The 24,794-nt window shown below is 29.2% G+C and overlaps 1 protein-coding gene across 4 annotated transcripts in view; it reads left to right on the top strand.

The window, feature by feature from the left end:
* The window catches only part of Glut4EF (Glucose transporter 4 enhancer factor), a 111,021-nt gene that overhangs the window by 20,531 nt on the left and 65,696 nt on the right, over positions 1–24,794 (top strand). For all 4 annotated transcript variants that reach the window (XR_015433203.1, XR_015433204.1, XM_071182765.2 and 1 more), the window contains exon 2: positions 8,637–8,752. Coding sequence is in view for 2 of the 4 variants with exons in the window: in XM_071182765.2 (XP_071038866.1) it covers positions 8,637–8,752 (116 nt within the window). In the remaining 2 variants the exon portion in view is untranslated. The remainder of the gene's footprint in view (positions 1–8,636; positions 8,753–24,794) is intronic.

Here is a 24,794-nt window from a genome sequence, read left to right as displayed (position 1 = left end):
TTTTTAAACATCAAAATCGCTTGCGTGATATGTCATGACGATAAGATAAAAACAAATTTGATTAAAAAAAACCGTAGGTAACTTGGCTGTTATTTGCAAAGAAAGAGAACTCGACCCAAATAGCACACATTCTAGTTCTCGAAGAGAAAGGGGTGAAAGAAGTTGTCGCTATTAACCCCTTCTTTGAGAAAAAAGGAGTGTAGAAAGTCTTCATTCACAAGTTTGAAATAACAGTTTCTCATGTTTTGATAGAAGATGGAAGTATTTGAACGTGAACATTATGCTTCTAACTTAGTAGGTTAACTGCGAACCGTTTAGAATTGTAATTCACTGCGGAAAATGGAATTGGTTGTTTAGTTTGAATGTAATGAGATTTTTATTTAGAATATTGTTCAAGTTTTTTCGAACACGTTGTTAATGGAGTTTTTATTTATTTCTTTTGTGCTGAAATTAGGAAAGTGTTGTCAATTGTGACGGTATTACTATTTAAGATATATTTTTTAAAAATCTAAAAACGGAGCTTAAATGAGTTTCTGAAAATTGAATTTATTAATTATTCCACAAAAAAAAATTTTTTTTTTTTGTTTTCTCTATCAGTTATCATTATTCCAGTCAGGAATTACAGTTGTACACAGAAAATGCTCGTAATAAGAAATAAGAATAACAACAGTTTAATTTCATTCGATTCTTTAAACATAATTAGGTTTAATTTCAGAAAAAATGCTCCATCAAAAATAGGTAATATTAACTGTGAATAATTGTAGAAACAATCTAATTTCAGCAATAATACAACTGCATTAAATTCCAACATTAATCATTACAGTTCCAAAAAGAATTTACATTCAAAATAGAGAGTAAAACTAACAAGAATTGAATTCCAATTCCAGTTATGATACAAATTCGTAATTACTATATCAAAAATTATAATAAATTATTAGAATTTGATTTAAAATTTGCCCTCAAAGATATTATATTAGAACACTCATAGTGTTTCTTTTTATTCTAGAAAAAATTTAATTTCAACTATGCAATTTTTTTAATTCCATACGCCTCTGAGAATTTATTAATGATTTCGATTATAGCGAGTAATTTCAAAACGATTTTAGTGAATAATTCCAAAACGATTATTGTTATTCATTCCAAAAGAAAAAAAAACTTAATTCCAATTTTAATAATAATACAAATTTATTAAATGGGATTAACTATTACTATTCCAGAAACAATTTGCAACCAATAATAGCATTAAACGCTTATAATGACTAATTCCAACGAGAGCTTAACTCCTATTTTATTAATGATAGAAATTCATTAAATATGGTTTTCTTTTACTATTTTAGTTGGAATCTGTATTCGCAATCAAAAATTTGATAAAATATATAATTTGAGCAGTTATAGAATATATAAATATATATTCCTTGAGCTATTACGATTCCAGTAAAAATTTATTCGTCAAAAACAGGAAGTATAAATATAGTAATTACTTCGAATTTTACCCAGAAAACATACTTGAAAACCATCTACTTTTATTTCACATGTTAAATTTCAATGGCGAAGATAATTTACAATGGCTTCTGTTTTCTACTAAGAACTCCCGATTCTGCTTCGCCTTGGAGTGGATAGCTGTACTCACGTGACCAAAACATGGTTGTGAAATCACGTGCGAATTATCGCATGTAATCAATCTTTTATTCCTTAATTTACCTCTTGATTACCATAAAAAGAATTAATCATTTGTAATTAGAAATTAAATCCTTTCATCAATGGACATGGAAATTTGATTCAATTTATTTTTGTTAGGACGTTTTATCTTTCTTTTTCTTTAAATAACGGTGTTTCCTGGTAAAATGTTCTTTTCAGTTGCTTTTAGAATAACATTTTGGGGCTAGATAAAGAAAAATGGTTTAATATTTGTTTCATATGAATTATATCTAAGTCCTCTTATGTCACAATAAAATGGAAAATAATAATAAATAAATAAAAAAATGAATGGCGTTAAATGAATTAAACGAAAGTTGAAAATTTGTTATCTAATTAAATGAAAGTTTTCAAAAAATTTGTTGAACTTTTATTTGGGGGTTGCATACGTGTGATCTGTATGCCCTTATAGTATAGTATTAATAATATGACAAAAAATCTGCATAAAACCAAAATTTTGTGATGACTTCAAGATAAAAATTGTATCTGGTGATATGATAGACGATGTTTGACCAACTTATTGAATTTATTTACTTTACATGCAACAATATTGTAATCTAAACTGTCTGGAGTCCAGACAATTCATATTTATAAGTGCCGGCTTAAAAATCATGTTTATTCTGTTTTCGAGATATTTACTGTTAAGTCTCGTATTACAGACATAACCTGGAGGGGATAAAAAAAGTAAACGACTTCGTTCGCTTTATTGTTTATGGGATAAGATTTATTGTAATTGAAACGTGAGGGAGCTGTACATATGGATGCTGCCGATAGGGAATTTTCCAAGACAGCAGACGATTGCGTCTAGTCGTTTTCATGCTGGCTTTGCCACTAATGATTTGCTTGCTACATATTAGACTGAACGGAGACGGTTTCCTTTCTGTTAATAATGATAACGGTTGCGTTTTGTGTTGTTTTCTTGTTTCATATGAGCAAATGAAAAATTATTTTGTTGCAAATTTGTCTGAACTATTTTACGGGTTATTAGTTAAATGATTCGTTTAGTTTAGAAAGTAACTTAATCCACTTTGTTTCTGTAATTCAAAAACCACAGTGAAATTCAAAATTATTTTTAATTATTTAATTTAATTCAAAATCACTAACACAAGAGGTGATTAATAATGTAATTTATTACAAACAAATAATACACCTATGTATTTATTTAGTATCATTAATTTTGATGACAATTTTAATCTTACAAGTAATCTTATAATTTATGATTACAAGTAGTAGTACTATGTGATGTCGCAATTTTCGTATCCCACTGCATCGCGACATTTTTGTAATTTGAATATTTTACATTATATTCGCAAATTATTATTATTTTTTTTTTTTACGTTAGCTGAACTTGAAAACACTTATGATAATATTGTATTCAGTATAATTAATAGTGATTGTAATGTTTTCGAAATCGATATTTATCGCAAGACATGTTATACATAATACATCGTGAGAACTCTTTTTAAAAAGCTAGAGACGTGTTTGAAATGTGTTAATGTATCTTGATATATCACATTTCCGTTGCAAGTATAGTTACATAGTTTATAATTACAAATAGTTCCTAGTGATATCGGAATTTTTGTAACGTGATAAATAGACATTTCCCAATATTTTTCGAACTTAACAATTTAATTTGAATTATATTTAAATTGCTCAATGTTTATTTCGCCCAGATTAAATTATCAACATTCATGATAATATTGTTTTCGATAATAATCGCTTGTAATATTACCTTAACCTGTATATTTATCGTAAAATGTGGTCATTCAACAACCCATGTTCGAAACAAGTCACCATTGCTTTTTTAATTCAGTATTTTTAATCCTACATTTATGTAACATAAATTATTGTTTTTACTTACTTAAAAAGATAAATAATTAAAATATTTGTTCCAAACCGTGTATAAATTATTGATTTCGGTTAAAACGGATACAAATCACTGTTTTTTTTCTTATTTTATTAAAAACGCAGGATTTATAATAAAATTCCAACAAAGTAACAACAGGAAGGATCTAAAATATTGTCTTCCATTTTGTAATTTTTTCTAAAAAAAATCGTTTGTTTTTACTTACTTAAAAAATAAATAATTAAAATATTTGTTCCGAACCATGTGTAAATTATTGATTTCGCTTAAAACAGATACAAATCACTGTTTTTTTTAATTTTTTTTTTTATTGAAAACGCAGGATTTATAATCAAATTCCAACATGGTAACAACAGGAGGGATCTAAAATATTGTCTACCATTTTGTAATTTTTTTCTGAAAAAAATCGTCACTTTCTCATTTCTCAAGAAAAAAAAATATTTATTACCCATTGCGCACTCTAAAAAAGTTCTCAGAGAACACGCACCGGCATTCAGATGCAAATATAATCGTATTTGTCGTGTTTTCGCGCGTTTATTGTAAGCAATTTGAAATGAATGATGAAGAATTTATGTAAAATGGAAGACAAAAATGGGAGAAGGCTTATAAAAGTGATAACTTTATGGCATCTTCGTAATGTTGAAGGATTTGACATTGAGTGAGTGGGTTAGTGGGACAGCATTCGGCCTTTATCGCTCTCACTTGGACCCATATGAGAGTGTTTTGTGACCTCATATTTGCCACTGTTGGTCATCGCGTTGCAAATCCAGAGAAAGTATTCTTTTTTTTTTTTCCACTTGCAACTCACGATCGAAATTTTGTTGGTCAATCTCTCTCGATTCTTTTGATTTAAATCTCATTGATTAATAGTTTTTAAAGTAGAGTAGAATTTGCATTACTTATCATCTTTAGTGTTTTATATTTATGATTTTTTTTAAGGTTTAGAAAAGATTTATAATATATTTTGGTTGCAACTTTTTATTGAAACAAAATTTTAAAATGTTTTCACAAATCTTCTATTGAACAATGCATTAAAAAAAAATTTTCTTCACATTTTTATATTGATATTGATTTGCTTCGTAAAAAGAAAAAAAAACAAACTAATAAAATATATTTTTCTAATTAAAAATTGTATTGCTGAGAGAAAAGAAATTTTGGTGAAATTAATGTGCTAATGCAGTAATGTCATTTCTGTTTTTTTTTTTTTTTTTTTTTTTTTTTTAAAAACTTAATTTAGGTAATAAAACCAAAATGCACAATATTCATTTGGTAATATTTCCACTCTTATGGTAATATTTTACCGGAAATTCTGCTCTATAGTATTACCACACATTATTACCATACAAAATTATAGTTCTTATTACCACATATTTAGTAACAATACAAAGTTGAAAAGCAAATTTAACCGAATAAATAGATTTCATGCCATGTTCTAAGAAATAGTGAAATTCAATTTCACTATTAAAAAAATTTATAACAATTGAATTTCACTAATTTTTTATTAATAAAATATTTATTTATATTTAAAAGGGCTTTCATTAATTTTCATAAGATTGTTTTTATAAACTAATTCTTTTTTTAAGGCTGCTGCCCTTTAATGTTGTCAGTAAAGTACAAAAATTGTTCTAATTAACACTCTTCAAAAGGCATGATTATGTTAATCACTTATGATACTTTTAACCACTTATGAAAATTGTAAAATTTCAGTTATGGTTTTCAAATTAAATATTTCATTGGATTATGTTTCTAAATTAGCTTAGCAATTGATTAATTTTAGGAAATTGTAAAATGGAATTAAAAAAAAAACTTTGTTATAATTTGATTAAAGCAAAGTTAACTAACTGTTATATTTTATGTAAATAAATTATGTAGATGTTTTCTTTAAAGGGGGAGGAAGTTTCAGGATGATTCTAATACTTAGTTATCAAAAACTAAATTAAAAACACTGCACTGCTTTGTAGTGCAATTTATTTTTCTTCTTCTTTTCAAAAAAAAAAAAAAAATAAATAAATAAATAAATAAATAAATAAATAAGTAAATAAATAAATAAATAAATAAATAAATAAATAAATAAATAAAATAAATAAATAAATAAATAAATAAAATAAATGAATAAATAAATAAAATAAATAAATAATAATAATAAATAAATAAATAATAATAATAAATAAATAAATAATAATAATAATAATAAATAAATAAATAATAATAATAATAATAAATAAATAAATAATATGTAAGGCGTGCAACTTTTTTTTGTTTTTACTAATCATTTTATTTTTTAAATATTTGGCTGCTTTGTTAAAAACCAAAGCGAGTTGGGTTCGTTCCAGATCATTTAATTCGATTGAATAGTTTAAACTCTTTACGAATGATAGTAGTTTTGACAATTTGGCGTGTGCTACACTGACTCCAGTTTTTAAAAAGCACTCATTGTAAAACATTAAAAATGATAAAAGAAACTAAATAAACGAGTAGTGATAAAAATAGTATAATGATAGCATAATGCTACTTTTGATCTGAATCGTATAATTATAAAACGTTTATATAAGTGTTTTTTTTTCTTCTTTTTTTTTTTTTGAAAAATTAGGATTAAATTATTTCTTGAAAATATATATTTATGTTTGAAGTTTTATAAGTATGAGGCATTCAGCAACGCGGAAAAGCTCGAAAAATGGGCCAGCAATGGCCCAGAGGGGAAGAAGGTCGCGCTCCGTAGGAGCACCCTTCTTGAAAAAAAACTCATCGCTTACTTTACGAACTCAAACGGATAGGTCTTCGTGTTTTTAGGAACCCTTGGGGCTCCATTTAGTTGAACTCTTTTGCACAGAAGAGTTTATATCTTTGAACTTTTTTAATATTCTTAACGACAGTTTCTTGTTTTGAATTTTCTCAGTTTAAATTTTTTAGGTCAATATATTTAAGGGAAATATAATAACATTAAACAACTTAAATTTATGTTTGTTTTGCAAATTTCTGAATTCGTTGAATTGGATTTTAGAAACATATTATATAAAATTCAGAAGAAAAAATATATAAATTTTGATATAAAAATAGACCTATAATTTCACTACATATCAGTAATAATTTTCAATTTATGGATCATAATATTATAAAATCATTAGATTTCATTTTTTCAAAGTCCCTACATCTTTAAATTATTGCAACTTAACATCAAACTCTCTACATCATTTCGTTTTACTCTTTCGAAATATTCGCATCTTTAAATTCTATATACCTTTAAATTATTTTACATTGTATCATTAAATTCTCAACATTATTAAGTTTTTTTCCCAAAATCTCAGCACCTTTAAATTATCTACATAAATATTTACATTTTATCATTTAACTCTCAATATCTTTAAATTATTGCATTTTATCATCTAATTCATCTCATTGCATTTTATCATTTTATCCTCTCAAATCATCTCTCAACGTTTAATTCTATACATTATTACATTTTATTGTTTCAAAAATGTTTTCATCTGTCTTTTTATTTTATCTCTTTACAGAATTTATTTTATCTGAAAGTTATGGGATAGTCGTTAAAAATAGGAAGATTGTTAAATTTAATTTTTATAACCATTAAATTTTTTAAAAATTATTTGCAAGATTTCAGTTTAACTGGAAGTTTTTTTTTATATACATAACTTGGTTAATTGATTTTTGAACCATTAACTTATTACATGCATTATTAGCATTTTAAAAAACGAAAGTATTTTTTTAAAAAATGAATTGGCAAATTTTCTTACCAAAGTTTGAATAATTATGAGTGCTATCTTAAGATTTTAAGAATTTACTTTTGAACAATTAATATTAAAAAAACATCGTGAACTAATCTAAATGCTTATATTTGAAAGCTTGTAAAGATTGTTGTTATGAAAAATATCTTAACTAGAAAGAAAATAGGCAATCGGAGAGAGTGATTAGGTATTAATGATCTAACAGGTCAAAAGTTTTCGCAAATAAGATAACGCATAACTTTGATTATACTAGTTTACATTTCAAGAAATATTTATTTACAATACAGGTACCCAGTTCTAGTTGTTATGGAATTTCTTCTTTGCTTCATATTAAATTTTGGGCTAAAGCACATCTCAAACCTTTATTTATTGAATATGTGCAGTTTTATTTTTTAGTTTTATAATAAAATTCTAGTTAATCATGCAGTACAAACCTATTAATTTTTGTAATTGCATTTTTTTGTACTCAATTTAAAAGTCGAATTTATTTATTATTATTTATTTGTTGATTTAGTAGATTGAAAGTTTGATTGTTGATTTTGCAGCTGTTTCTGGAAATGGCAGAGAATTGTATATTTGAAATATTTGGTTGTTGTTGAAAAATTTAAACGACTTTTTCTTCTTTTAATAAATTTACAATATAGAATCTGCTTATAATGAAGAGTCTTTTTCCGAAACTTATTACATATCCTAAAACTAAGTGGTTTTAAACATTACCTGTTCAAAACATATCTTTTAAATAAATAACTGAGCTCTGTTAGGATAGAGTTTTGTATGTAAGGAAGAATGTTTTTATTTTTATATATCTTGAACCTAAGTGCTTTTAAATAGTTTAGGTTTTTCAATATAATCATCTAAATAATTAAAGTCCTATAAAATAATGGTCTATTTTCTGTAAAGAATCTTTTTTTGAACTTATTAAGCTATCTTATACCTGAGTGTTTTCTGTATCGATATTTAAGTATTAAAATAATGATTTATTTATAGTAAAAGATCTATTTTGGATTTTTTTCCCTTCATATTCTAGAATGAGGTGTTTTTTGAATACTTCATATTTTCAACATCATTATCTAAATATTGATACTTGATTAAAATAATGGTATGTTTACGGTAAAGAATCTTTTTTTAAAAACTTATTAGTTATCCTAGTTCTAAGTGTTTTTTCTTCCATTAAACATTACATGCTTTTTATATCTTCATTTGAATAACTTTTAACTTCTAACTTCTAGAATTATTTTTTTTCATTTCAGCTTATTGGAAAAAAATATCACTGTAACAATTTTTATTGCCATGCAAATGGAACCTAACGGAACATTTTACGTTCTTTTTTATAGTGGCCGGAAACGAAGGTCAAGTGCAGACGATGGTGTCATGGATGATTGCATGGCAGCCATGGTTCTCATGAGTCTCTCTTGTAGTCCTAAATCCCCCTGCCTGCCCCCCATCACAGGTGAGTCCCATGTTTTCTTATTATTCCATTTACTCAAAATTATTCTCGCCTTGGCGCTGCCGACATTCCAATTTTATAATTAATTCGTAATGACCGGATACACTTTTTACTTTTTCTTTGTTCTTTTCGTATTATAAAGTTGAAGAAGAAATGTAATTTGTGGCCTTCACTTTCTGTGATTTTTTGACTAAGAAATTACTTAAATATATGAAGGAAAATATCTATGAAAAAGAACTCGCTTTTTTTCTAATTTTTTTCATATATTATAATTAGAGATGGGTCGTAACAGGTATTATAAAATTACATGTTACAGCTGAAATTGCTCAATATTAAAATAACAGATACAAAATCGTATCTGTTATAAATACCGGTTCCAAAATAATAGATCTTCGAAATTTTATTAACTGTTTTTAATTTGAGAGATACACCAGAACGGCTAGTATTTTTTGCCAGAACGGCAAAGAAATTATTTAAATATAAGAAGGAACACCAAGTTGGAAAAAGAACTCGCTTATTTTTTTTATTGATTTTTTCTAATATTTTTTTTCATTTGTTATAATTAGAGATAGGTCGTAACAGGTATTCTAAAATTACATGTTACAGCTGAAATTACTCAAAATTACCGATACAAAATCATATCTGTTATAAATACCTGTTCCAAAATAATAGATCTTCGAAATTTTATTAATTGTTTTTTATGTGAGAGATACGCCAGAACGGTTAGCATTTTTTGCATTAGATACATGACGTTGTGGCTGTTGTCGAATTTCCTGTGCCTAAAATAAGGCGATAACGATTAGGAGACTATTGAAACTTGCATTGCCATTAGGCACAGAACTCCAGAAGGAAGGTTTGAGTACTCTAGTTTGTCTGAAATTGGTCGAATATTTGACACTCTGTGGCGATAATTTAGCAATAAATTAATTCTGAGTTTAGCGGTCAGGAAACGATTAAAACTTTTCTTCTGTTTTGCAACTGTCAAAACAAATAAAGTGCTTTAAGATTTCTAGAAAAGTGGTTTGACCATTACTTTTTTTCTAACACTGAAATAGAACTTCAGAAAATTGATTAAAAAAAAGTCTTCTTTTTGAAAATATTTTTTGTAACCTAGCATACAAAAATGACGAATACAAAAAATCTCAATTTTGAATTTTTTGTCGCTTGCGTTGATTTTTTAACTGCCCGGCATTTTTGCCATTCGATATAGAGCTCTAATAATGATTTTAGTGCACTAGCTGGTAGAAATTTGGAATGCAAAATTCCACACTGACACAAAAGCGAGTTAATAAAAAAAAGCGTAATAAAAATAAAATATTAATCCAACAAAGATTATTAATGTAATAGTTTACAAGCTACTATAAAACTTTAACATCTATTTGAATTGAGATTTTATCATGTTGCTACATTCATAAATAAGGAGGTCAGCAAATGAAAGCAACTAACAATGTTACATAATAAAACGTATGGATATCGCCAAAATATATTCTTCGGTACTTAGCATAAACAAGAAGGAAATTCGAATTCAATAAACAACAACCGTATATCACGGGGGGAAAGCTTGTCCCAATTAACTGGAGAGGGTGTCAACTATTATTCTAAGATCGAAGGAAAAAATAAATTGAAAAAAATAAACGTGTCACGCTCCATTTTTTTCTCTACCGGGTGCTTGTTTTTTTATTTATAGAGCCGGTAAATGGAGCACAGCTTCTTCACTTTCAGTTCTTTGGCGATTTTTGAGTACAGAATATCGCCCGATTTCTTTCTTGGGCTTCTATCCTTAGGATGCTTTTATTTGCGCCTTCGTGTTTACTCGTTTGGAACGGTTGAACTCTTGAGGCTTTCCCGGTATTTATTACTCGAGTTTACCCTTCGGGTGTAGAGAGCTCAAAGCTGGTTTGCTTAATGTTTGAAATAATGGGATATTGTGTATATGGCTCTTGTTTTATTATTTTCTTTAATTACCTTTATTATTATTTTAAACGTTTTTTTTTAGGCTTTTATAGCTCTGATTTGGGTTAGAATTTGATTTCTCAACATTTTTGAAATTATTAATTTTCAATTAATTCAACTTTCGAATAAAATGCGTTAATTGATTTTCAAATAGGATACAATTACTGATGTTAGAGAATTTTATTACTTTATTTAATTAATTATATTGATGTCTTCAAATCTGACATAATTATTGTTTCGAAATATTTTATTGTGAATATTTTTAATATTTCTTTCCGATAACTTTATACCATTATTTAGTTATATATTTAATTGGAGTAGAATTTGAGGTATTAACTTCATTTTTTTTCTTTTTTTTAAGTTTTTTTTATTAACTTCTTATTTTTAACTTCTTTTTTTTAGTAAATAATAATATTAATTTATTTAAATTATTACTTTTAGCGGATTTTAATTGTTACGTAAATGATTATTCATGATTTATTTGGATCTATGCCAGTTCTTGCTGTATATGAAAACTTTACGTGTTTAAAAAATTCTTAATTTCAGCTAGCGGATTAATACATACCACAATTTTTTGTTGAAAAAAAAAGCGAATGAATAAAATAAAAAATACATGGAAAAAAAGATAGGAAATAAATGAAAGAAGTAAATATATCAAATTAATAAACAAAAATAAGTCTAGCAAATAATTAAAGAAAAAAAGATAGCGAAGAGGAAAAAAATGATAGTAAAAAAGTAATTTAAGGATAGTAACGAATAAATGAAAGTAGAAATGAAGGAATATTTAATAAAAGGAAAATAAAGATGGCAAACAAATAAAATAAAAATATAGCAATTAAATAACAGAAAGAATATGGCAAACATATAAAAGAAAAAAGAAGTTGGCTAATAAGTGAAAGTTGGAAAGATGGAAAATTAAGGATATTAAAGTAACGATAGCAAATAAATAAAAGATAGAAAGAAATTAGCAAATATATTAAGAAAAAAAAAACAGCAAATAAATGAAAGAAAAAACAAATGAAAATTAATAAATTGAAAATGAAGATAACTAATGAGAAAAAGAGAAAGTAGTAGATAGTATGTTTTTAAAAGAAAGTACACAAAAGGAGATAGCAATAAATAAAAGAAAAGTATAAAAATAAATAAAAGATAGAAAGAATGTAATAAATATATTAATGAAAAAAAGGCAGCAAATAAATGAAAAGAGAAACGATAGAAAATTAATAAAGTAAAAATAAAGATAACTAATAAGAAAAGAGCAAAAAGACAACAAATAAATAAAAGAAAGTAGATAGTATGTTTATATAAAAAAAGGAAGTGCACATAAAAGGATAGCAAATAAATAAAAGAAAAGTATAAAAATAAATAAAAGATAGAAAGAAGATAGCAAATGTATTAAGGAGAAAAAAACAGCAAATAAATCGAAAAAAAAACAACTAATGAAAATTAATAAAAGGAAAATGAAGATAACTAATACGAAAAAGTAAAAAGAGAGCAAGTAAATAAAAGAAAGTAGTAGACAGTATGTTTTTAAAAGAAAGTACACAAAAGGAGATAGCAAATAAATAAAAGAAAAGTATAAAAATAAATAAAAGATAGAAAGAATGTAGCAAAATAATTAATGAAAAAAAAGGCAGCAAGTAAATGAAAAGAGTAACGATAGAAAATTAATAAAGTAAAAATAAAGATAACTAATGAGAAAAGAGTAAAAAGACAACAAATAAATAAAAGAAAGTAGATAGTAAGTTTATAAAAAAAAAGAAAGTGCACATTAAAAGGATAGCAAATAAATAAAAGAAAAATATAAAAATAAATAAAAGATAGAAAGAAGATAGCAAATATATTAAGGAAAAAAAGACAGCAAATAAATGAAAAAAGAAACGATTGAAAATAATAAAGTAAAAATGAAAATAACTAATAAGAAAAAGTAAAAAAGAGAGCAAATAAATAAAGGAAAGTAGTAGATAGTATGTTTTTAAAAGAAAGTACTCAAACGAAGATAACAAATAAATAAAAGAAAAGTATAAAATAAATAAAAGATAGAAAGAATGTAGCAAATATATTAATGAAAGAAATTCAGCAAATAAATGGAAAGAGAAACTATAGAAAATTAATAAAGTAAAAATAAAGATAACTAATAAGGAAAGTGTGAAAAGACAGCAAATAAATAAAAGAAAGTAGATAGTATGTTTATTAACGAAAGTGCACGTAAAAAGATAGCAAATAAATAAACGAAAAATATAAAAATAAATGAAAGATAGAAAGAAGATAGCAAATATATTAAGGAAAAAAAGACAGCAAATAAATGAAAAGAGAAACGATTGAAAATTTATAAAGTAAAAATGAGAAAATAACAAATAAGAAAAACTGAAAGAAAGTAGTATTTATATAAGAAAAAACGAAACAACCCAAAAAAGATTTATCAAATATATGAAAAGAAAAATTAGCAATTTTGCAAATAAAAAAGGTGAAAAAGATAGCATAAAATGTAACGTATAAATAGTGAATGTATAAAATGTTTAATTTTATTTTTTTCACGGATCGTCTATTCTAATTTCAGTCATTTTTTTAATATATCTGTTATGTTCTCCTTCAGAATTTTTTTTAAAAAAGAAGAACAACTCTAAAAAAGGAAACTATAAATAAGCTATTCTTTCTACGTATATTTGTGTTTTCATCTGCCTCTCAAGTGCAATAAGGCACGTGCAAAGGTTAAACATTATCTCTAAACCTCATTTCGTTGTTTATTTAAACATAAGGTCGAGCTTTATGGGCAGCTGACAAGCTATCGGCAAAGTTTTAGCCTGACCTATTTAGTAGGGGGTTAAAACTATTCACAAGAGGCTTAATTATATCACTTCAAGTTGTCATTGGTTTAAATTTCACTTTTTGTTTCCAATTTTTTTGCTTGCACTCCATATATTTAAGCAAAATAATTTGTACAAATCCCTCTCTTTCTTTTAAAATTAGATTTTAAAATTAATTAAATATAATTTTTTCCATTTTTTTAGAAAAATTAAAAAAAAAAAATTTATTAATTTGTGTCATTTTTTTATTTAACGAAAGGTGATTGTGTTTTGGCAAAACTTGATGATTTTAATCCCGTTTTCGCGTTAATGATTCCTCAGATTCTGATAACGGTGTTTATTCTTCCTTCCCTTAAATGTTCATTTGCAATCTCGTAAATATATATTTCCTTCATTTCAGTTATATATGTATATATATATTTAGCGCGGTTATATTATAGATTCATTACTTAGTGAGTGAATATGTAGAAATACTCTTTTTTTTATGCATTATTTCACATTCATATGTGATTGAATCCCTGAATTTTATACGTATATATGGACGTCTGGAACGAAGAGTTGTCGTACATAATGAACTATAGTATGAGCTATTTTTCCAGTGCATAAAATTCATTCAGTTTATTTTATATTTGTTATTTTTTATATGATGTAATCCAAACTTTAATCTATTTACATTTAAGTATTTAAAGAAATGTATCAGTAAAATCGTTCTTTGTTTTATCTAAAACAAAATTTTGTTACGAAAAATCAGGATTCTTGAAAGCAACTCTGCCGTTTCCATGGTTACCGAATCCATTTGCGGACTAAAATTTCGTCCTCTAAAATTACGCTTTTATCCAGCTGTTTCCCAGCAAGCGGTGTCTCCATTAGGTGCGTTTCTCTCCTAGATTTGACATTAAGCTCTATTCTTCTTTCTTTTATTATTTTTTTTATTAATATTATTCTTTTTTACTGGCTGGTCAGTTATTCTACGAATAAAATTGAAAATAGCCATTTCTGACATAATGGCATCACGTGGCATGATAGCACACTTTTTAAGCTTATTGCAGTGAGTCGTCATATCCTCAGGCTAATTATAAAATTTAGCGTTAATTTCTCAATTAGCCTGCATTGTCTCTGTCAGTTCGTAATATGTCCAGTGAAGGCTTATTGTGAAAAACTTATGTAAAGGCTCATTGAAAATGGCCTTTTTGAAAGGTTTATCGCAATAAGCATACACAAATGCTGTCTGATTGAGTAATTTCACTCATTTCAGCTTGAGTAATTTCACTCATCTGCCAAAAGCCTTAGTGCTTTTGGCAGATGAGTAATTCTTCACATATTTCCTAAATAAAGGCACATAGGCTGATGGAACTTGAAAAACATTAGGCAGATAAGCAATTCTTCACACATTTACTAATTAAAGGCACGTAGGCTGATTGTAATTAACTTGAAAAACATAAGACAGATGAGTGATTCCTCGCACATTTCCTAATTAAAGGCACATAGGCTGATTAAACTTAAAAAAACATAAGGCAGATAAGTAATTCCTCACATAATAACTAATTAAAGTCACGTAGGCTGATTGTAATTCACTTGAAAAACATAAGGCAGATGAGTAATTCTTCACACATTTCCTAATTAAAGGCACATAGGCTGATTGAACTTGAAAAACATAAGAGAGATAAGTAATTCCTCACATATTCACTAATTAAAGGCACTTAGGCTGATTGTAATTAACTTGAAAAACATAAGGCAGATCAGAAAGTATTTGGGGATTCTCTAATTCAGCTTGGTTCATTGCAAAATGCCCAAATTTCAATTAGCCTAAGACATTTATATCGTGAAGCAAGAAGCATTTTTTTATAAGGTAAACCACAAAGCTATTCCCCACTTTTTTTTTATGTGATCTTACCAAAATAAATAAAGCATAATGAAAGTCTTGGCGCCTTCACTCCCTCCTTGACCTCAAACTTGATTAGAGGTCTTTCTCATCCGCAATTGAATTGGGGAAATATTTTTATCTTTTTTCCCTCACCTTAAATAAATGACTCTGGGTTGGAAATTTTTTTTTCCCATTCATTTTTTTATTCCTTTATTCCTCTATAAAATGTTGGGGGGAAATTTGCTCTAAAACTGACAAAAAATTTCTTGATCTTTCAGACTTGACTTAGAATGTCAAGTTTAGTTTTTATTTTTTCCCCCGGACCCGGACGTGCCATTACTTTTTTACGATATAAAATGCCTTTTGTTTCGTTACACTTTGAGCATTTCTACATTTTTAGTGATAATAACTGTTACTAAGAACCGCGATGGCTCAGGTGATAGAGCGTTCGCCTTCCAATGCGGCGAACCGGGTTCGAATCCCTGACGATACGAATTCTGCATCCGGCTTGCACTGACCACGGTGCTGACGTGAAATATCCTCAGTGGTAAACGGATCATGAGTTAGAGTCCCCTAGTCGTTAGGCTAACCAAGGGAGGTTCTCGTGGTCTTCCTCTCCATGTAACGCAAATGCGGGTTAGCTCCATCAAAAAGTTCTCCACGAGGCAATTTTCTCCCAATGCTCGATTCAGGAGTTCCCTTGTCTTCTGGATTTAGTTCAAGATTACTAAGCTACGGAGTTGAACATTAGTACGCGTTTAAAATTCAACACAGTAATGAAAGCGTTTGCATATTGAGCTTTAAAGTATTTGGTCCTTAAAAAAAAAAATGATTTTCAGGATAAACTTCTTGATATACTAACTAAACCATCAAAAGTTTTTCTTTTTATTAAATTTTAAAATAATAATTTTGAGAATTACGCGTTTCAAATTTCGTTTAGTAATCGCAGCGGTTTTACATTGTTATTTAAACTGGTTAATGTGCTTTAAATTATTTGGATTCTTTTTTTTTTTCTTCTTTTTTCTTTTTTTTACAAAAACTGGTTTTAGAAGCTCTTTTTGAAATATAAAATTAAAAAAAAAAATGTGCTAAACTTTTTTAATTCATCTCGCCTAATCGAAAGTCGAGAGAAAAATAACTTAACTTTAAAGACCTATTGATAAATGGTTGAGTAAATTTAAGGAATCACCTACTGTCCTTTGCTTTAGAATTGATATCTTGAAATTAATAAATTCGAAGGTTATAACATCAACAATTATATTTTATTTGAGTGCCTCAAAGCATATAAATTAACATATTTCGCTACAAAAACATTAATCAACCATTGTTTAACCTATTCACCTTGCATGATTCAAAATCTTATTAATAACTTATTGTTCCAATAATTGGCGCTAACTAGATTCGACACTTAATCGCCAATTTCGACGCCAGGTAACGAATTGGAAACAACAGCCGCGACCTTTGCAAAACAAACATCGGTATGTTGTGGCCCAGGTGGATTGCTGCCTTGGCCAAGTAAGCGAGCTCGGCAGCGCCCTATTGTTTCGAGCTCAATTGAGTTAGCGAGGGGGTGGGGGAAAGAGGCACCGCCCCAGGGCGAACTTGTCGGGCGTGCGTGCCCAGAAACACGCAAGCGACCGCTTAGCGACTCCATCCCGATCATTCCACTCATAGAATAATGTTTTTTGTTCTTGAGTTTGAAAGAACACCCCGTTATTGACGATAACGAAGTTAGGGCATTCCCCTCTTAGTTTGTGGTTTTTGAAGGTCCTAGAGGTATAGGTTTATTTCATGTGTAGTTTCATTATCAGTTTTTTATCATTAGTTTTTTTAATCCGAATATAAACAAAGGAAATTCCGTTTTTTTTAATGATTAGGAGATGGGGTGGTTTTGATTCGTTAATTAACCCTGTTATTTTATTTATTTTAATTATTTTATTTTATTAATTTATTTTACTTCATTAATTTATTTTACTTTATTTATTTTAGTTAATTTTATTTATTTTATTTTATTTTTGTGCTGAGATTTATTTTATTTTTCTTTTGTGCTAGATTTGTATTGTGATGTTCTAAATTAGAACAGTTAAAAAGTAGGAATTACTACAAAATAATAAGATATTTTACCTTTTAAAACGTTTGATTATTAATCAAAATTATTTAATGCATATTTTTTGTTCAAATTTTTTTTTTTAAAGATTCTCTCTATATTTAGACTTTATATGTTCTCTCTTAAACAATGACGAAATTAAGAAATTTGTAATGCATAGTTTATCGTTAACCTATTTTAGTTAATCATAAATAAATTTAGCGACGTAGTAAATTTAAATGGCCTGCGTCTGATATTTGTACAAGCTCACCTTACATTTTATTTTATTTTATAACCGTTGTAAAACAGCCGACATAATTTTTCGGGTTTACGACTACTAATGTTCAACTACGTAGCCTTCTAATTTTGAACCCAATCCAGAAGACAAGGAAACTCCTGGAGTAAGTATTTCGAGAAATTTGCCTTCGTGGAAGACTTTTTGATGGAAGTAACCCGCGTTTGCGTTTCATGGAGAAGAAAACCAGCGAAAACCTTCCACGGTTAGCCCGACGGTAAGGGGACACTAACCCATGATCCGTCTACCTCTGAGGATATGTTATGTCAGCACTGTGGTTAGTGCAAGCCGGATGCGGATTTCGTATCGACCTACCATTGCTAGGATTTGAACCTGGGTCACTTAATTGGAAGGTGAGCCCCCTGTCCCCTGAGTCATCACGGCTCAAATTCGCTTTATAAGTTAATTTCGTAATTGAACTTAATCCACATTTGAACATGAAGAAGAAAACCACGAAAAGTGAAACTCAAGCATTAGCATGTGGAGAAAATAGTATGATATTGTTAATTTTTGTAAATCGTTTTTTATGATGATTTAAAAAAAAAAAAAGGGATTACGACTTCCAGACATTATCATCACTTATTTAAAAACGCACCATCTGTTCATTCTCTGATAAATCGGATCAGCATTAAACCTGATTTAATCTGAGTTTTGCTATTAATTTAAACCACATGGTTCAAACTATCGCAACCATATTAAACCGTAACCTGTTGTAACTGTAAGGTGTCAGACTGAACTATATAACCGAGTTGATTTTTCTTTTACTAATAATAGGTTATTATGTTTAAATTAAATTACACTTGCGAAGTTAAATTATGCTATTATATCTTCACCCATAAACAATACATGATTTAACTTTACTATAAAATTGCAGCAAATTGTGCTCTTCAACTGTGTAATTAATAACATTTATTTATTGTATCTTCATCTCTATGGTCTATTTAACTTGGTCATTTATATTACAAAGCAGTAACTATCTATATTTACTGACTAAGGTATAAAAAAAAATAGTTTTATTGATTTGCTTTATAGCATTGTTTAGATAAAAGTTTTGCTATTTTTTTTAAAGGAATTGAATTTAAACCACCCATATCAATAGATACCCCAGATAGTTTTTTTTTTGCACTTTGCGTAGGGCCTCTTAATGTATTGTCATTTAACCCACCCAACCGGACTAAACGCAGGAAGGGTTTTGTTGGTGGCTCAGCGTGTCGTATGGGCGTTAGTGCGATATTTCTTTATTTGTTTGACGAAGTATTTTTAGTATGACTCACATTTAGAATGTATTTTTGTTTATAAAGTAGGTAACGAGGTGATTCAAAAGAAAAAAAAATGAATTTATATTTTTTTATTATATATACTTCCTAAATATTTAAATCAAATCAGTTTAAAAATTTTCAATTAAACTTATCCCAGTTTATAGGAATTAAATTAATGTGATCAACTGATTAATTTTTCTCAATACATTTACTGTAATTAATAAACTGTATATTTACTATAACATTTACTCTAAATAATAATCTGTAATGTTAGTAATTTTGGAGCAATAATTTATTGTAAATAATAAACTGTAATTTTGGAACAATAACTCACTGGAAATAATAATGAACTGTACATATACTATTACATTTACTGTAAATAATAAACTGTAATGTTAGCAGGTAGGTACTTCATTAACTGTCCCGCAGTGGACTGATCGTTAAGACACGGTTCCCAGCAGATCACTGAAGTCAAGCATCACTGGCTGCTGTCAGTGTGCGGGTGGGTGACCACTTGGATCAGTCTGCGTAGGGACCGAGGGTGTGCGGTATTGGTTCTCGTTAAACTGTTCTACCGTAAAGTGCTCGACTTCGCTTGCAGGTCGTCGGGCTACCGAAGCGGGGGTGCCAACCCCTCTGCAGAGAATCAAAATTGTGATGGCATATCTTCGGATCATCCTCAGGGATGTTTCCCAGACCGTCGCCAATAGTCCATTGTGCCGCTCTAGTGCGATGTAAATGAACAACAACAACTTCATTTACGTCTCACTAGAGCTGCACATTGGGCTATTGGCGACGGTCTGGGAAATATCCCTGAGGATGATAGTCCCAGTTTTGAAGAATAATTAAAGCGGAACACATTTAAATTTCGGTAAAGATTTTTTAATCATTTTAGATGGAAAGAATTAAATAGAAAAAGCAAGAAATTTCAAGCCACAAGGTTATGTAAATATTGAGGTTGGGGTAAAACATTCCGATCAAACTCAAATTTTGTTGAAGATTTAAAAGATCCTTCCCAGTTGTTATTTCTGAGCATCATTTTTCTTTTGCTGCACTGTAAAAAATTTCGGAACAAATAACGGTAAAAAGTACCGGTGCTCAGGCTGCCGGTACTTTTTACCATAAAGTCAATTTTAGCGTAAAATTACACAGAACAAAAAATCTGTTAAAAAACACTTAATCCGTGTAAATAGATAAATATTACTGTAAACATTACGATATGAAATTTTGTGGTAAAAGTGGATTTTACGGTAAAATGAAATAATACGGATGATGCACCCAGGGTAAAAGTACTTGTTACGTGATTTGATCCGGATTTTTTTACAGTGTGTCTTCAAGCTGTAAATTCGAGTGTTAATTGATTAAGTCGTTATTCTATAAATTATTCTGATTATTCTATAAATTATTCTGATTAAAAATAGCCCAATAACTGTATGAATTTTTCGGATTATCTATACAAAAGCAAATGCTTTTCTAGCAATATATATGTAGAAAATTTAAAAAAAAAAATTCTATTTCAATTTCAAGAATGAAATTCAAAATGTTAACGTTATGCAGTTATTTAAAAAATAAATAAATGAAAATAAAACAGAAACCACATTCCCAAAAGAGTTAAGAAGTTATCAGTGATAAAGTATTCTTTTCCTTCCGGATTTACAATTTCAATGTCCAGGGTTCACGATTATTAAGCAAACAAACAACTATGAAGGTTAACAGAAGATTCTAAACATTGAAATTTTATTCTATTTCGAAGAAAGGAATATAACATAGTTTCAGTGAGAAAATGTGCGGAACTAATAGTATCCAAAACCCCTTTGGAAAGCGTTGTGCGTGGCCTTCCCTGTCATTGTTCTCCACCGAGCTCGCTTGTTGTTTTCAGTTGGTCCTTGGACTGCGACCTTGCTTGTCATTGCTCATTGCGAACAACAACGCGCTCCACGGAGCAGCGATAGCACCTTCCTCGAAAAGGGCATTTCCCATCATGGAATTATTGACTTTTATTTATTTATTTATTTTTTTAATTTAATCTGTAAGAATAAATATATTAGTTCAGGTGCCGTGTTTTGTTGATTTAATCGCCTGCGATCTCTTTTTAGCATTTCGTTTTTCATCGTTAATTGCGTTGTTGGCGATCTGCGTTTTATGTTGGGTGTGTTTTTTTAATAAGAAAATGGCGGCTTGTTTATTTTAAATTTTTAAAAATCAGATTACAAAATTTATTTATCTTTCCTTCACTTTCGTTATTCTACGGACTTCGTGTCAAGTGACGTCATAAGAAAAAGTTCGCCGTGATGTAACACCTCAAACGTATTCATGTATTCGGTGTTACTCGTAGAGCTCTTTCAGCTCGTAGTTTTAAACCCAACTCAAAAGGCAAGTTAAGCTTTGTGTTAAGAACGTGAGCAAATTTACTTACGGTGAGAATTTGAGTGAAATTAACTGGCATTTGTTTTGCACGAAGGAAATATCCCAAAACCCACCCACGGTTAGCCTAATGATCAGTGTAAATCATGAGCAAAATACAAAACCAATATTCACAGTCAAAGTCGCTGTCACAAATGCAAACGCTTCACTATGAAATGTTGTTCTTATTTATTGCAGAGCCGTGATGGCTCAGGGGATAAAGTGTTTGCCTTCCTGGGTTCGAACTTCATCGATGACTGGTCGGTGCGAATTCCGCATCCGGCTTACAGCGACCGCAGTACTGACGCAAAATATCCTCAGTGGTAGACGGATCATGGGTTAGAATCCTTTTGCCGTCTAGCTAACCATGGGATATTTTCGTGGTTTTCTTCTCCATGTAACGCAAATGCGGGTTAGTTCCACCAGAAAGTCTTCAACGAAGGCAAATTTCTCCCAATACTTGATCCAGTAGTTACCTTGTCTTCTGGATTGGGTTCAAAATTCCAAGGCTACCAAGGACATCATTTCTATTTGTTTCTTAAATTGATTTGTAACATGTTATAAAACCTTAATAATCTTAAAATAAAGTTGGGAAGAAAATCTAAACCCTCCTTTCCTCAAAAATTACATATTTGCGACATGGTTACTTCCTTTACTTCCTGCATACAGATATGTTGTATAAATATGTTTGATATAATGATGATATCTCTTATTTTAAATTCGTCGTATGAACTTAACACATACTTAATGAGCTAACTGAAATTGATTTCTTGTTGATGAGCGTTTTACACCTTATCTATGATCGATCTTATATATGAGCGTATCGTATGCACTTGGTCTTAAAATCCAGCGTACTATATGCACTTGATCTTACGTGTTATATTTATTCGACCTGTTTACCATTTACATATTCTCGATCTTATAAATGAGCGTAATATATAGATTTATCATATATATGAGAATTTTAAGTGTAACTCAAATTTACAGTGTATTAATATTCGATCATGTATATAAGCGTATGGCATATACTTGAACCAATGTATTTTAAAAGTTATCTTTAGTACGATATATAATACGCAGTTGTTTACAACTTTCAGTAAATTAGATTGTGAATCAATTGTTAATGACTGCCAAGGTCACATGACGACCTTCATCGCGGCTCGTGCAACCGGACTTTTCTTCGAATGCATTGGTCAAACGCTTCTGTTTTTAATACTGAATTGAGTTTTCAGAAAAAACCCATCTGGGTATCAAAAAATATAGTGTGAAAAATTGCCACCATTCAAGCGCGTCTCGTATTTTATTTCACCTCGGCCTTCATAAGCATCGATTTAATACAAAAGAGCGAATGTTGGACATGATTATTCTGTTTTTGGTTTTTATTTCGCCAACACTTCCGCATCGCGCATTCATTTTCATCCGCATGTCCTTGAAGGAAACTTAAAACTCTCTGCCTTGCTGTATGCAACAGCACGCCTGGACTTTTTTTTAGGCGTTATAAACCACTCCTAACCACTTCTAAACTACTTTCCGACGAGACACTTTTTTTTGGTTAGTTGACAGTGGTTTTGTTTTTAGTTACGTAATAGTTAGAGTAATGATTTCTTGTCTGGTAGATCTGAATAAAGAAACGATTATATAATTATTAATTATCCTTCTAAGGATTGATTAAAATTCATATATTTTGGCTATTATTTAGAAAATAAATATGCAAAATTTTTGATGTTACAGATCTAGTTTCGCCTCGCTGTCCTTGATCAAAGGTTAGATCAGGGGTTGCCAAACTTTTTTGATCATCGACCCCTACATAATTTTTCGAAATCTCCATCGACCCCCATAAAAGTAGTTTTCTGTTAATTAAAATAAAACTATTAGATACTGTGTTTGCGAATTTATTTTATGATTTTGAACATTTATTAAAGTAATAGTACATAGTGTAACAATAGTTTTATGAAAAATATATTAATGTTGAAATATAAATACCTTAATATTTATGAAATAATAAGTAATTATAAGTAAGTAGAAATAATAAGTAATTATAAGTAAGTAGAAATAATAAGTAAAGTAACTACGGATTTATTGCTTTTTAATCAATGACATGGGTGTGCCTGGTGCTTTTTTTTGTTCTGCAAGGTTCGTTATATTGGGATCAAAATTGGTCAATTTTAATCTTAAATCCCCTCGAAACTCCACATTTAATTTATTTCTGTCCTTAGTTAAGATTGAATTTACGTGACTGAAACCGGCTTCAACCATACAGGAAATTGGAAATGCTATCATAAATGGCTGAGCTATTTCGTAAAGTCTTACATATTTTTGCATTATATTTATATTTGTCCAAAATTTGCTTATTGTTAAATTTTTAAAAAGCGTCTTTGCTTCAAATCCCCATAATAATTCAGCAAGCTCATCTTGTAGGTTGATGTCCACGTTTTCAATTTTAGCAGAAAATGGCACAATAATCCAATCAGGGATGTCAATGTTTTCCAAATCAACAAAACGCAGTTTAAAATCGTCGCTCAATTTTTGAAGATTAGCTGTATATATTTCCAAGTCTTCCTTTATTTCTAATTGTCACATATCTGAAAAATACTGATAATCCTTCGACCAATCGACCCTTCCGGTGCGGATCGACCCCCATTCGACCCCCTGGCTCAGATCGACCCCCGCTTATGTTAAATAGACCCCTGGGGGTCTATATAGACCACTTTGGCGACCTCTGGGTTAGATGAATCACTGCTTGACTACTTTCATGTTTTTTTTTAGCTGTGAGTGTTTTTTTTAAAACTATTTTGTAATAGTTAACGATGATTTCCTGCCTGAATTAAGAAATTTTTTTTTTACTATTATCATAAGAAGTTTTAAATTATTAGAAAAATAATCCTTATCGTTTATCTAATTACGAAGCAGTTATTAAACTAAACTCAGTGGCGCGACAGCCTATGGAGGGCCAAGGCCTACTGTGAACATCTCAGTTTTCTTCACCTTTGGACTCTGAGGTGCACGAGCAGATGTTTCGGTTGGGTGGTCAGCCCAACTCGAAACTCCCAGTGTTTAGCTCTCAAGTACTTATTTTATCGACCCACTGAGGAGATGAAAGGCTGAGTCAACCTTGCCCGGCTCAAGGGTTGAACCGGGACCTGTGGCACGACAGCGCGAAGGGCTACCACTCAACCACCGAGCGTCGAAGCAGTTAATAAGAGTTACCTAATTAACTGAGTTATTATTTATAAAGTTTTTCTTGCTCTGTGTTTATATGGGGAACTAACTAAAAGACGCCTGTTAAAAGAGATGAAATTATCAGTTGTTAATATATGTTTTTCTTATCAAAGAATTGAGTCATTAGTTTTCAAGAAAAGTTGCGTAAAAAAGTTATAT

Source organism: Parasteatoda tepidariorum, chromosome 4 (genome assembly GCF_982258835.1).
Source record: "Parasteatoda tepidariorum strain Cologne lab strain chromosome 4, Ptep-v5.0, whole genome shotgun sequence".
Classification (NCBI taxonomy): Eukaryota; Metazoa; Arthropoda; class Arachnida; order Araneae; family Theridiidae; genus Parasteatoda; species Parasteatoda tepidariorum.
The sequence above is the reverse complement of the archived record's forward strand: the minus strand, read 5'-3'. Positions and strand labels throughout refer to the sequence as shown.